General features: G+C 45.3%; 1 protein-coding gene across 3 annotated transcripts in view; it reads right to left on the bottom strand.

The window, feature by feature from the left end:
• The window catches only part of FSD1 (fibronectin type III and SPRY domain containing 1), a 34,158-nt gene that overhangs the window by 13,809 nt on the left and 5,800 nt on the right, over positions 1 to 14,549 (bottom strand). Inside the window, exons 1-6 of one of the 3 annotated variants that reach the window (XM_081895656.1) lie at positions 12,433 to 12,564; positions 8,735 to 8,830; positions 7,656 to 7,787; positions 6,536 to 6,637; positions 4,322 to 4,344; positions 2,190 to 2,311 (exon numbers count right to left, since the gene is read on the bottom strand). In XM_081895656.1, the coding sequence (XP_081751782.1) occupies positions 2,190 to 2,311; positions 4,322 to 4,344; positions 6,536 to 6,637; positions 7,656 to 7,787; positions 8,735 to 8,830; positions 12,433 to 12,447 (490 nt within the window). In that variant the 5' untranslated portion in view covers positions 12,448 to 12,564. Of the gene's footprint in view, positions 1 to 2,189; positions 2,312 to 4,321; positions 4,345 to 6,535; positions 6,638 to 7,655; positions 7,788 to 8,734; positions 8,831 to 12,235; positions 12,370 to 12,432; positions 12,565 to 14,549 lie in introns of those variants that run through there. The other 2 variants (XM_081895655.1, XM_081895657.1) reach the window with 2 other exon arrangements.

Genomic DNA, 14,549 nt, shown 5'->3' with positions numbered 1-14,549 from the left:
TGATGATGTCTCTTAGATAAGCTACTGAAGGTAATGGGGCCCTTTCTATGCCCAGCTTGCTTTGTCAACAACAAATTGTTGCTGTTTTTTTGTGTTGAATATATGCTATAATTTATGGACCTAATAGGTATCTAAAGCCATTTGCACGCAACAAAATATGTATTTTATAAAAGTAATTGTTGATCCCTTATTTTCAAGGCTGCTGGTCCCTTATTTTCAAATCTGTAAGTTGACAGCTATGTATATTGGCCATTTGCAGATTAGCTGCACTGCAGAACAGTGGCGTAGCGTGGGGGGTGCAGGGGGGGCCGGCCGCACCGGGCGCAACATCTGGGGGTTAGGGTTAAGGGGCGCAAATCCATGGGTTAGGGGGCGCAAATCCACAGGTTAGGGGGCGCAAATTACTTGCCTTGCCCCGGGTGCTGACAACCCACGCTACGCCACTGCTGCAGAAGGCATGCTGGGGAGACCACACATTACAAGGAACACAAAAATAACTTTTGCTAGGTTTTAATAACAAAAGCAAAAACTCCTTTTACAATATATCAGTAAGCATGACCCAATCACAAATTTAAAGAGACCATTCAACAGTTATCAGCCATCAAAGATTCGGCCGTGTCTATCTCCGGGGCACTGGGGACTAGGTTTGCAAGTGGACAATCAGAGAGGATAGGTGCACAGAATTATAGATCAGGATAGAGTGCCGGATTTACGTATAAGCTAAACAAGCTATAGCTTAGGGCCCCATTCTCTTCGGGGGGCCCCAAAAATTTAAAGGAAAAAAAACCTGGATGTACATTTCCAAAATATAAGATAAAAGAGAAATAAAATAAAACCTACAGCAACAGTGTTTTGTGTTGTGTAGGCTCCTATGATGTGAGTCATGGGCCCCGCCTGCTAGCCTGCTCCCCAAAATATCCCTGGTTTGCTCCTTTCTATATATAGGGTGCCTATATTCTGCATGGACTGGTTGCACAGCCACATGTGCAAATGGCTTGAGATACCTATTAGGTCCATAAATGACCATATAGCATATATTCAACACAAAAAACAGCGACAATTTCTTGTTGACAAAGGACAGCTGGACATATAAAAGGCCCCATTACCTTCAGTAGCTTAGAGCCTCATCAAACCTAAATCCGTCCCTGATCAGGAACCTTACTCAGACTCACCGAAATTAATGCATGTAGCTCATTTAATTCATTTATTTTATTTCGCAAGATGCTGAGTGTAGGACAAGCAGAACTCAGCAACCGAGGGAGGAGGGCAGCAGGCTAGGCTCCACCGCCTTAAAATGATAATTACAAAAATCTTAAGGAATCTGCTTCTTTCGCCTTCCCTGCCTCCAGTTCTTTCGCCCTTTGTATCTACGGCAGGGACTGTGTTGTTGTCTTAGAACTTTGCACGGCACCTGGAAAAAGTTTGGGTGAAATGACAAGGCGACAACCCTGCGTGGTAGGTTAGGCTGGTAGACGGTCAGCCAGCAAGGGGGAATTCGAACCCAGCACCCCCGCAGTGCTTGCCTGACATGCTAACCATCCAGGAACCCGTTTTATGAAGAGGCACGTAGTAAGATCATGGATCCCCTGCTGGTGAGGCTCGCTGACCTCCCGCAAAAGCAAAAATTTGACTATTTGCTGTTAGGCAAAGATCAGAAGATGACCTGGATGGTCGCCAGATTCTGTGTACAAATCTGTAGGTTGCAGACCATTGCCCAACTCAAAATAGTCCGGCATGAAAATCCCAAAACTCGGTTCCATGGGTGACTCTGAGTCAACAGTTTATTGTTGTACATTGTTTCTAAATTTATCGTTGTACGTTGTTTTACAATTGTTTTAATTGACTGTTTTAACCATATTTGCACATCAGTTTCTAATGTTGTGAGTGTCCTCTATTTCAGAGACTTCTTATAGTTTTAACTGCGAGTCTTTTAGTTCTTATCCTCCTACAGTTGTTTTAACTGCTTGTTTTTATTTCTTATCTGTTTTAATTATCAGTTTTCACCCATCCATTATCCGTGTTTAATCTTGTATTTATTTTATTCAGATGTTTTATCCTATGCTTGTTTCTTTGTCCTTATTTGCTCTAACAATTATCGGTTAAAGAAAACAAAACCTGCTATTTTATTTATATCTTTGTTTGTTTGTTTATCCTGGTCTGTGACCGTGATAAAGTTCAACCCCGAATACCTGGCAGAAATTTCAGAGATTGCAATATCCGACGCTCCTGGCCAAAATCGACCATCAGGTGGCTCATGTTGTCGCTGACTTTTGCCTTGAGGGAGAGGCGAAACGCAGGCGCCATGGTCACGCTGCAGAGGATTGGGTCCGAAGAGAGGGGGGTGGAGAGGAGTTTGTTAGAGAGCGTCCCCCCAAAAAACGACAACCCTCATCCCAACTATAGTGGTACCTCGGGTTACATACGCTTCAAGTTACAGACTCCGCTAACCCAGAAATAGTGCTTCAGGTTAAGAACTTTGCTTCAGGATGAGAACAGAAATCGTGGTGGCAGCAGGAGGCCCCATTAGCTAAAGTGGTGCTTTAAGGCTAAGAACAATTTCAGGTTAAATACGGACCTCCGGAACGAATTAAGTTCTTAACCTGAGGTACCACTGTACATCCACACAAATGGAGGGGGGGGTGAAGCAAAGAGACCTTGGAGCAAAGATTGTGAAACATACAAGAACCCAGTGTCTAGACTTTGAGAGGGGTCAGCCCGGAAACCACTGAGAATACCAAGGTTTTTAATAATAATAATAATAATAATAATTTTTTATTCCTGGTTCAAAAACGGGGCTCAGGGCAGCTAACAACAAATTTAAAGCACTTATTTAAAACACCAGATGTCAGAGAGAAAAACAACTACCAGATTTTTAGAAGACATCTGAAGGCAGCCCTGTTTAGGGAAGCTTTTAATGTTTACTAGGTTATTGTATTTTAATATTCCGTTGGAAGCCGCCTAGAGTGGCTGGAGAAATCCAGCCAGATGGGCGGGGTATAAATAATAAATTATTATTATTATTAAAATTATTATTATTATTATTAGATGCAACAAAAAACAGCATAAAATACAGTATAAAACGTGAATAACAATAAATCAAGTTAGGGGGTGGTGGGAAGAGAATGCCACAGAACATGCGCAAAGCGTCTTTCCCTGACTACAAGCAAAGGTGAGTTTCGGTCTTTTGGTACAGGATGGGGCAGGTTGCTTCTGAGCACGTACAAAGTGGGCTTTCCTTGCAGGGGGAGGGAAGGCCAAGAATAATATGAGGATTAGACACTCCAGCATCCCTCTCCAGGCTGTGTATGAACTGCTAAAGTCTCTCGCCCGCCATAATGCCACTCCCGACATCCGGAGGGGGGTGGTGGGTTGCGGTCTCACGCCCCATTCACATTCTCGAGGGGCTGCCTGCAGCCCCGCGGGAACAAGGGAATCCCGGGTTCATTAGTATGCATTATTCACCGCACCAGCCAATCGGCTGGCAGCGGGGCGGGGCTAGTAAGGGGCATTTAAGGTCGGGGCAGCCCATACTCACCCCTTTCTTTTCCTTCCAGAAGCTGCTGTTTCCCTCCCTCCCACCCTTTAGGTTCTCATCTGGACTTTGCTATGGGCCTCGGCTGGTCGCCGCAAGGGGCCTGGTAGGAGTTTTTCCATTTGGCTAATTGGCTATATTTTGGAAGCCACTTGGTTTTTTCGCCTACCTCGTAGCAAAACGTCACAACACCTTGGTTTGGGCGGTTAGGCATTGGCAGGGGGTATTGTTATGCAAATGAGATGGGGGGAGGAATGCCATCACCTCCCCCAAAATGCTGAAGTCGTTAAAGGACTCCGGGGGGTGTCGCCTCGTCCGAAACCTAGTCCAGGGCCTAAAGCGCGCTCCCAAGCGGTAACCCCTCGGGGAGCGCCCAGGGATGTGCATCTCGGAGGCTCCCCCTGTTGGTGCTTAACCCTTCCCGGTTATACCGGTTAGTCTGATAGGGCCAATGCCTATAGCCAATACCGCTCTTACCTGTAATCAATAAAGCTGTGGCCATTTTTCGCCCATTAACCTAAATTCCGTGTCCTGTGTCTTTATTTATTCCATTCAGTGGGAGGGGGTGGGAATAGACACGCAACTGAAATTCAGGAAGAAGTCGGGGGTGCGTCGGAAATAAATTGGTCCGCAGCAAGTTGGGCCTTGGATAAGGGCGGGGGGTGGGTGGGATGGGGGCCTGGGCACAGTGACCATGGTGGTATATTTTATGCCCTTTGGTCTAAACGTAGTCTTTGGCAGAGGAGAATACTTGTGGAGCAAGAGGTTTTTTTCCGGAATGCAACGTACCTGTCCTTGATCTGTTTAGCAGCCTTCAAAGAAGCGCAAGAAAGAGGGCGAAAGAGTAAAAGAGAGAGAGAGAGAAAGGGAGGGAGGAAGGGGGTCACCAGTTATAATTCAAGTCGAGGAAAACAGCACCAACACATTGCCTGTACAGGAATGGAGAACATGCAACTTTCCAGGTGTTGCCCCAGCAGCCGATGGTCAGGGACGATGGGTTTTGCAGCCAAGTAAGTTCTGGGCATATGAGACGTGGGTGGCGCTGTGGGTTAAACCACAGAGCCTAGGGCTTGCTGATCAGAAGGTCGGCGGTTCGAATCCCCGCGACAGGGTGAGCTCCTGTTGCTCGGTCCCTGCTCCTGCCAATCTAGCAGTTCGAAAGCATGTCAAAGTGCAAGTAGATCAATAGGTACCGCTCCAGCGGGAAGGTAAACGGTGTTTCCGTGCCCTGCTCTGGTTCGCCAGAAGCGGCTTGGTCCTGCTGGCCACATGACCCAGAAGCTGTCCGCCGGCTCCCTCGGCCAATAAAGCGAGATGAGTGCCGCAACCCCAGAGTCGGTCACGACTGGACCTAATGGTCAGGGGTCCCTTTACCTTAAGTTCTGGGCCCTCCCCAAAGTTCCCCATCTCTGTACTAGACTAAGGAATATACATGCAAACCAAGTTTAAAAGCACATTGCTCCCAGCAAAGAGTCCCTGAAACTGCCGGCCGTCTGTCCCCTCCCAACTCCCCCATTTAGCATCAGAACTCATGATCCCGCGATTGAATGTAAAAGCCTATCAACCATCCGTTCCTAAAATGCATGGTCTGAGACCTGCAGTTATTGGGCGATGTTATGTACTGAGTTGAATAGGATCCAAAATGCTGCAGTCTGATTGGTCCTAGAACGATAGGATCCAAAATGCAGCAGTCTGATTGGTTCTAGAACAATAGGATTCAGAATGCAGCAGTCTGATTGGTCCTAGAACGATAGGATCCAAAATGCAGCAGTCTGATTGGTTCTAGAACAATAGGATTCAGAATGCAGCAGTCTGATTGGTCCTAGAACAATAGGATCCAAAATGCAGCAGTCTGATTGGTCCTAGAACAATAGGATTCAGAATGCAGCAGTCTGATTGGTCCTAGAATGATAGGATCCAAACTGCAGCAGTCTGATTGGTTCTAGAACAATAGGATTCAGAATGCAACAGTCTGGTTGGTCCTAGAACAATGCAGCAGTCTGATTGGTCCACAGGAGCCGCCCAATCCAGCTCCAGGTGGAAGTGAATCCACAACCTGATTGGCCTACAGGAGAATCCCAGAATTAGCCAATCACATGCAGCCCATTGTGTAAATAATATACAGTGGTACCTCGGGTTACATACGCTTCAGGTTACACACTCCACTAACCCAGAAATAGTGCTTCAGGTTAAGAACTTTGCTTCAGGATAAGAACAGAAATCATGCTCCGGCGGCACGGCAGCAGCAGGAGGCCCCATTAGCTAAAGTGGTGCTTCAGGTTAAGAACAGTTTCAGGTTAAGAACAGACCTCCAGAACGAATTAAGTACTTAACCCGAGGTACCACTGTATTTTCCCAGTAGTGATGTATGGAAGTGAGAGCTGGACCATAAAGGAGGCACCACTGTACCACTGTATATAAAACAGATATTGTGGGGGAACTTCCATTCCTCCTCACCACTATGAGCTGAATAAAGAGCATGAAATCCACTCTCGACTCCGAGTATATTTCAGAAATACCCATGCAAACCAAGTTTAAAAGCACATTGCTCCCAGCAACGAGTCCCTAAAACTGCCGTTTGGCCTTGGAACTCCTGATCCCACAATTGAACGTTAAAGCCTATCAACCGTCCATTCCTAAAAGGCATGGTCTCAGACCTGCAGTTATTGGGCGGGATACACATTTAATTAATAATCATAATCTGATAATGATGGCCTTATTGTGCTCGCTCTTTGTCGGTGGCTTTCAGGACCCCCCACCTAAATTCCCACAGAAGCGCTGGCCAGTTTGGGCTCTGCGACAACAGGAATCCCGAAATATTTCCAAAGTCACACAGGCTTTGCAGAGCCTTGCATCTGTTCCGTCATCATTTACCGGTCATCCTGTTTCTCCAAAATATGTGGGCCGGGAGATAACCCGCCAAGCTCTCTACACCTGACCCACTCCCCAAAATCACTGAGCCCATTGCCCAGGGAGGCAAGTCGAGCGAGCAGCTCTTTGTACCTGGTTAAAGTCATGGTTCTCAGCCCCCTGGAGTGTTTGGTTGGCTGTTTCCAGCAGTTCCTCAGAGCTCTCCAAGGCTTTTGTGCACGCAGCCAGCTGGTTCTGGAGCAAGGAGTGGTTTGTGGAACAGAAGAAGGAGAGAGAGAGAGAGAGAGAGAGAGAGAGAGAGAGAGAGAGAGAGAGAGAGAGAGATGTTATAGCAAGCATATCTGAGGCAGGGTTCTGCCTGGTTCCCTGTAACTTGGCTTCTCACAGGGAGGGAACTGCCAGAAGGCCCTCGGCGCTGGACCTTAGTGTCCGGGCTGAATGATGGGGGTGGAGACGCTCCTTCAGGTATACTGGACCAAGGCTGTTTAGGGCTTTCAAGGTCAGCACCAACACTTTGAATTGTGCTCGGAAACGTACTGGGAGCCAGTGTAGGTCTTTCAAGACAGGTGTTATGTGGTCTCAGCGGCCACTCCCAGTCACCAGTCTAGCTGCTGAATTCTGGATTAGCTGCAGTTTCCAGGTCACCTTCAAAGGCAGCCCCACGTAGAGTGCATTGCAGTAGTCCAAGCGGGAGATAGCCAGAGCATGCACCACTCTGGAGAGACAGTCTGTGGTCAGGTAGGGTCTCATCCTGTGTACTAGATAGAGCTGGTAGACAGCTGCCCTGGATACAGAATTGACCTGCGCCTCCATGGACAGCTGTGAGTCCAAAATGACTCCCAGGCTGCGCACCTGGTCCTTCAGGGGCACAGTTGCCCCACTCAGGACCAGGGAGTCCTCCACACCCGCCTGCCCCTGTCCCCCTAAAACAGCCCTTCTGTCTTGTCAGGATTCAACCTCAATCTGTTAGCCGCCATCCATCCTCCAACCGCCTCCAGACACTCACACAGGACCTTCACTGGTTCTGATTTAAAAGAGAGGTAGAGCTTTTGGGGGCGGAGGGAGGAATCCACAAATCTGATAGCTTGGACTCTGAAATGAGGAATATAGAATTGTAGAATTGGAAGGGACACTAAGAGTCATCTAGTCTGACCCCCGTGCAATGCAGGGGTTATGCACCACTCTGGCCAGACATGCAGGGGGCATGGACCACTCTGGCCAGACATCTCACTGCAATACAGGTGCCCCTTACCTGCAGCTCGTAAGTCCTGCTGGCTCGATCCTGTTTGATCTTCATCAACATCCCATCTTTCAGCTCGTCCAACAGGGTGAACAGCGACTGGAACTCTGCCTCAAGGTCTTGCTGGACTCGGTCCGAATTGGCCTGGCAGGATGAAATCAGGCACGTATGAGCTTGATACAAAAATGTATCATATAATTGTTGTAGATCACCGGCTTGTAAATTTGCTAGCTTTAATGAGATGACTGCAGAGGTGGAGATTTGCCAGATTTTTTTTGATGGGCACGTGAAAATGTTTATAATAAAAGCAGCAAAGGACTTGAGTCAAGAAAGATCTCAGAAGCAGAGTTATTAACTCAAATAACAGGAAGCATTTTATTATTGAACTATCACTCAGTAGATAAATAGGTACCACTCCGGCTGGAAGGTAAACGGTGTTTCCGTGCGCTGCTCTGGTTCGCCAGAAGTGGCTCAGTCCTGCTGGCCACATGACCCGGAAGCTGTATGCCGGCTCCCTCGGCCAAGAAAGCGAGATGAGCGCTGCAACCCCACAGTCGGCCACGACTGGACCTAGTGGCCAGGGGTCCTTTTACCTTTACCTGCTCAAAGCTATAAGGGCCGTGAAGGGACGTGGGTGCGCTGTGGGTTAAACCACAGAGCCTGGCACTTGCAAATCAGAAGGTCGGCGGTTCGAATCCCCGCAATGACGGGGTGAGCTCCCGTTGCTCGGTCCCTGCTCCTGCCAACCTAGCAGTTCGAAAGCACGTCCAAGTGCAAGTAGATAAATAGGTACCACTCCGGCAGGAAGGTAAACGCCGTTTCCGTGCGCTGCTCTGGTTCGCCAGAAGCAGCTTAGTCATGCTGGCCACATGACCCGGAAGCTGTACACCGGCTCCCTCGGCCAATAAAGCGAGATGAGCGCCGCAACCCCAGAGTCGGCCTCGACTGGACCTAGTGGCCAGGGGTCCCTTTACCCTTTACCTAGTAGGCTGATTATACAGTCATGCAACTTCCTCTGACGAGGGTCTGCGCCAGGACCTCGCACTGCAGAAATCAAACCCTGCTGACCCCTGAACTCTCATCCCAGTTACCTCCACGTTCTGCAGCATCTGTTTGAGGACGTAGATGAAATTTTGGATTTCCTCGTTTTTCACAGCCAGGGTGGTGATGATCTTTCTAAGGGCGTCCTGTCCCAGAAGGAAAAAAAAATCTCGAATCAACGGCTCCTTTTATTTGCGTGTGTTCGTGCATTCCTTTCATGCTCTCTGATGACACTTTAACCACCCAGGTGTTCTTGCTATTGAGTATTCACGATAATAATAGAATTGTGGAGTCAGAAGGGACACCCGAGGGTCATCTAGTCCAACCCCCTTGCGATGCGGGACTCTTCCGCCCAGCGTGGAGCTCAAACCCACAGCCCTGAGATTAAGAGTCTCATGCTCTGCCCACTCAGCTACCTGGGGAGGTCAGATCCGCTCCCACTTTCTCAATGAAACTTTTTAAAATTTGCTTTTCAAATTGTCATGAAACTGCAGTGACAAGTAAACAATAAAAAAAAATGAATAATATAGCCAGTGAAAGGCAGGGCACACAAATCCTAAACACCTATCTGTTTATCTATCATCTATCTATCATCTATCTATCAACTATATCTATATCTATCTATCTATGTATCTATGTATCTATCTATCTATCTATCTATCTATCTATCTATCTATCTATGTATCTATCATCTATCATCTATCTATCTATCTATCTATCTATCTATCTATCTATCTATCTATCATCTATCTATCTATCTATCATCTATCTATCTATAATTTATCTATCTATCACCTGTTTGTCTGTTATCTATATCTATCATCTATCTATCATCTATTATCTATCTATATCTGTCTATTATCTATCTATATCTATAGCTGTCTGTCTGTCTGTCTGTCTATTTATCTATCTATCATCTATCTATCTATCTATCTATCTATCATCTATCTATCTATCTATCTATCTATCTATCATCTATCATCTATCATCTATCATCTGTCTATTATCTATCTATATCTATATATCTATATCTACATCTATATCTGTCTGTCTATCTACCTATCATCTGTCTGTCTATCATCTATCTATCATCTATCTATCTATCTATCTATCTATCTATCTATCTATCTATCATCTATCTATCTATCTAATCTATCTATCATCTATCTATCTATCTATCTATCTATCTATCTATCTATCTATCTATCATCTATCTATCATCTATCTATCTATCTATCTATCTATCATCTATCTATCTATCTATCATCTATCTATCTATCTATCTATCATCTATCATCTATCTATCTATCATCTATCTATCTATCTATCTATCTATCTATCTATCTAATCATCATCATCTATCATCTATCTATCTATCTATCATCATCTATCTAACTATCTATCATCTATCTCTCATCTCTCATCTCTATCTCTATGTCATAAAATTTACACACCACATGCTTGTAAAACAACAACAATAACCTCAAAGAGGTTTACAAAACAGGTAAGTCAATAAAACCAAGAAAAAACTACAGCCCAATTTTAAAACATACAAAAGCTAGAATGCTGGAAAAGATTGCAGTTAGCTCGGCTTGCCGAAACGAGGATGCTTTCGGCAGGCGCTGGGAAAGGTAACGTGAAGATGCCTTGCTTGAGCTCAAGAGGCAGGGAGTTCCACAGTAAATGACCCAGTTCTTACAAATGTGGAGCGGCTATTGCGTGGCACCTGCTGATCAAAGCGGTCGAGTGGGCGCATGAGTTTTGAATTTTGCAAAAAGGAACATAGGTCAAAATTGTAAGTCTCCTGATAAAGCATTTTTAAAACATTTCTCTTTGCACTTTCGTTTATTGCATATCTTGAAGACAACCGTACTTTTAAAAATACATTCCTGCATTGCCCGGGGTTGGACTAGATGACCCTGGGGGTCCCTTCCAACCCTACAATTCTATGATTCTAAGTTTCCCCTTAGCCAAACCACTGGTCCATCTTAACTCACAGTAGCTCTCCAAAGTTTCAGCCATGGAACATCTCCCATCCTTCCTTGGAGATGCCCAAGATTTGAATCTGGATCTCTGTTTGCCAAGCAAATGTTCTGCCACTCAGCTATGGCACAGCTACAAAATTAAGGAACATTCTAGTCCTCATGAGAAGCCTGAACACAAAGAAGCTGTCTTTTATGAGCCAGACACCTGGTTCCTTTAGCACAATAGCCACACCGCTTTGGCAGTGCTCTCTTCTACATTTATTTTTATTTTAATTTTTTATTTTTCCTTTCCAAATGCTTTTTATTGAGATTTAAGAATACCAACACCAACCAACAAAAACATCAAATCTTATTACATATTACATATATCCTACTTTATGCTCCATAGAGCCATTGACTTCCGTCCTTTCCTTCCACAAGTTTTCTTATTCCAATCTATAATTCACAGTTTCATTGGTTAAAAATTACACCACGACATAAGATTTAATTCAATCCTGGCAACGTTTTCCTATTTCTACAGTTCTCACTTATATAAACCATAAATTTACTCCATTCGTCGTCTCCTGATTGCGAATTCTGTGTGTCAATTTTGCCATTTCATCGTATTCAACCAGCTTTATCTGCCATTCCCTTACAGTCGGAATCTCCTGTAACTTCCACTTTGGGGCTATCAAAACTCTAGCTGCTCTTGTTGCGTACAGATATAATCTTTGGTCTGTCTTCTTAATATCTTCTCCCACCAAACCTAGCAAAAATTCTTCTGGCTTTTTTGGAAAAGTATATTTAAACATATTTTTTAACTCATTATAGATCGATTCCCAAAACTCTTTTATTTTGTTACATGACCACCACATGTGGTAAAAATCGCCATCCTTTTCCTTGCATTTCCAACAAGTTTTGCTACTTGTCCTATACATTTTTGCCAGTTTGGTGGGAGTGAGATACCAACAATAGACCATTTTCATAACATTCTCTTTTGAAGCAGAGCATGCAGTGAATTTTAGACTCTCATTCCAAAGTTTAGCCCATGCATCATAGTCTATGTTATGTCCCAAGTCAATACCATTTTGTCATGGCTTCTTTTATGAATTCATCCTTGGTGTTCCATTCTAATAAAAGATTGTACATTTTCGAGAGTGGTTTGAGCTTACTTTCTATAATATCTGTTCGGAATTTTGATTTCTTATCCTCTAGTTTTTATCATCTTTAAGAACATCGTTGACTTGATGGTATTGCAGTACTCCTGTCAATTTTTCTGCAATGCAATTGTAGGGCTTCAATTTCCAACCTTCTACATTTTTTAAAAAATCCTTGCACACAGAAAAGCAGGACAGCAGGGGAAGGCCTAGCTTTCTACCTGTAGGGATTTTATTTTGCTTGACTTTGGAGGAACACCCCACCGTACTAGCGCCTATGCTCGCAGCCCGAGAGGCAACGCGGACAGGCACCCACAGCCCTGAGGTCGCCTCCCCGTCGCACCTTTTCTCCCAACACACAAAGCGCTCCTTAACCCCTCTCTCCACCTTTTCCATCTCAGTCTGCAGAGGCAACTCCCAAACTCTGCACCTTTGCAACCTGCCCTAAGATGCAAAGTCGGCGGGGAACAAGGATGACAAAGCAGAGATGAAGGGAGGAGACCGAAACTCCTTTGGCCCAAAGCGAGCATCTCTCCATCTCTCCATCGTCCTCAGCTTCCTGGTTGCTGCATCCTGTATCCTCCCTCTTTTTTCCTCCTCTGCATCCTCGCATCAGCATCTTTTTACCTTTTGATCCCCCATCTTCAGCTGCTTCCTCTGTCATGGACCAGAAAGGATGCTGAGAGGCAGGGGGAGGAACCGATCCTTTCCCCCTCCCTCTTGTGGAATTAACAAAGCTGATTGGGGGGTTGTGGCTGGGTGGAGGGGAGGTGGGGGCAGAGAAATGCTTCTGAATTTACTGCCCTTCCTCTCTGCGCAGATGGAAGAGCATGCTGGGAAATGTAGTCCAGTGAGAAAGAGAGAGAATAGAGGAGGGGTGGCACTGGGTGGCGATGAAAGCAGGCTTGTAGACAAAGGATTCGCCTGCATGGCTAGGTTCCTGGTGTATGTAGCAGTCTGCAATTCATCCAAAGCTGAAGAAAAGGTTTTCAGCACAGGGGATGAAATGCGGGAGGAAGAATAGACAAAATTTAATGATTGTTTGGTTAAAGCTGTTAAGTTAAACTAATTGGAAATAGCTTGCAGGTATTAGATTGGCTTAGGATTTTATATAAGTTAAGTGATGAATTAATACGGTGGTACCTCGGGTTACATATGCTTCAGGTTACAGACTTTGCTGACCCAGAAATAGTGCTTCAGGTTCAGAACTTTGCTTCAGGATGAGAACAGAAATCGTGCGGCGGCAGCGGGAGGCCCCATTAGCTAAAGTGGTGCTTCAGGTTAAGAACAGTTTCAGGTTAAGAACAGACCTCCGGAACGAATTAAGTACTTCCCATGATGACTGTTTTGAGGTGCTTTATAAAAAATAGAAATTTTAAATCCTTTAAACAAGCATTGCTGGTGCCCTAAGAACAAGTGTAATCTACCTACAGTGGTACCTCAGGTTACAGACGCTTCAGGTTACAGACTGCGCTAACCCAGAAATAGTAACTTGGGTTAAGAACTTTGTTTCAGGATGAGAGCAGAAATCGCGTGACGGCAGCAGCAGAACGGAAGTAGTGTCCCGGTTTGCGAACTTTACCTCGGTCTAAGAACGGAATCCAAATGGTGGTAGCCGCTTCTGATGAACCAGAGCAGTGCACAGAAACGCCGTTTACCTTCCCGCCGAAGCAGTACCTATTTATCTACTTGCCCTGGCGTCCTTTCGAACTGCTAGGTTGGCAGGTACTGGAAACCAAGCAACGGGAGCTCACCCCGTCGCGGGGGTTTGAACTGCCGACCTTCTGATCAGCAACCCAAAGAGGCTCAGTGGTTTAGACCACAGTGCCACCCGCGTCTCTTACCCTATACAGTGGTACCTCGGGTTACATATGCTTCAGGTTACAGACTCAGCTAACCCAGAAACAGTGCTTCAGGTTAAGAACTTTAAGAACAGAAATCGGGCTCTGGCGGCACGGCAGCAGCAGGAGGCCCCATTAGCTAAAGTGGTGCTTCAGGTTAAGAACAGTTTCAGGTTAAGAACGGACCTCCAGAATGAATTAAGGTCTTAATCCGAGGTCTTGGGTTGGGGAAAACTATGAGACAGACTCTCCTTCTTCTCCACAGTAACACAACACTTGCAAACTCTAGAGATTTCTTTCTTTCTTTCTTTCTTTCTTTCTTTCTTTCTTTCTTTCTTTCTTCTTGTGTAAACTTGAGATGTCAAGGTAAGACGTAGGGTTTCAGAAGTCAATGACTCATGCTTTAACTGCATGTACTTTGTCAAGAGATTTGTTATTTTAATTAAAGCATTTTAACATCCGCTCAGTTCTCGTAAGGTCTCCACCGATGCCCTTTGAATTTCAGTAACACCCTGGAGTGATATCATATTGCATGTGACTCTCCACATTGACTGACAGCCGCAGATGGGGAGGAGAAACGAAATCTAAGTTTGCACTTGAAGGCAAACCTACCTAATCCACATTTTCCGAAACAATATGAGAACCGAAGCACAGCCAGCCTCAGAAATTCACATGTAACTGAATTTTGCAGTGGCGTTCCCCAGGAAAACAATTTGCTAACGTGATACTAGGGTAAAGTGTGCCAATAGCATACAGTGGTACCTCGGGTTAAGTACTTAATTCATTCCGGAGGTCTGTTCTTAACCTGAAACTGTTCTTAACCTGAAGCACCACTTTAGCTAATGGGGCCTCCTGCTGCTGCCGCGCCACCGGAGCACGATTTCTGTTCTCATCCTGAAGCAA

Source organism: Podarcis melisellensis (assembly GCF_964234715.1).
Source record: "Podarcis melisellensis genome assembly, chromosome: 18".
Lineage (NCBI taxonomy): Eukaryota > Metazoa > Chordata > Lepidosauria > Squamata > Lacertidae > Podarcis > Podarcis melisellensis.
The sequence above is the reverse complement of the archived record's forward strand: the minus strand, read 5'-3'. Positions and strand labels throughout refer to the sequence as shown.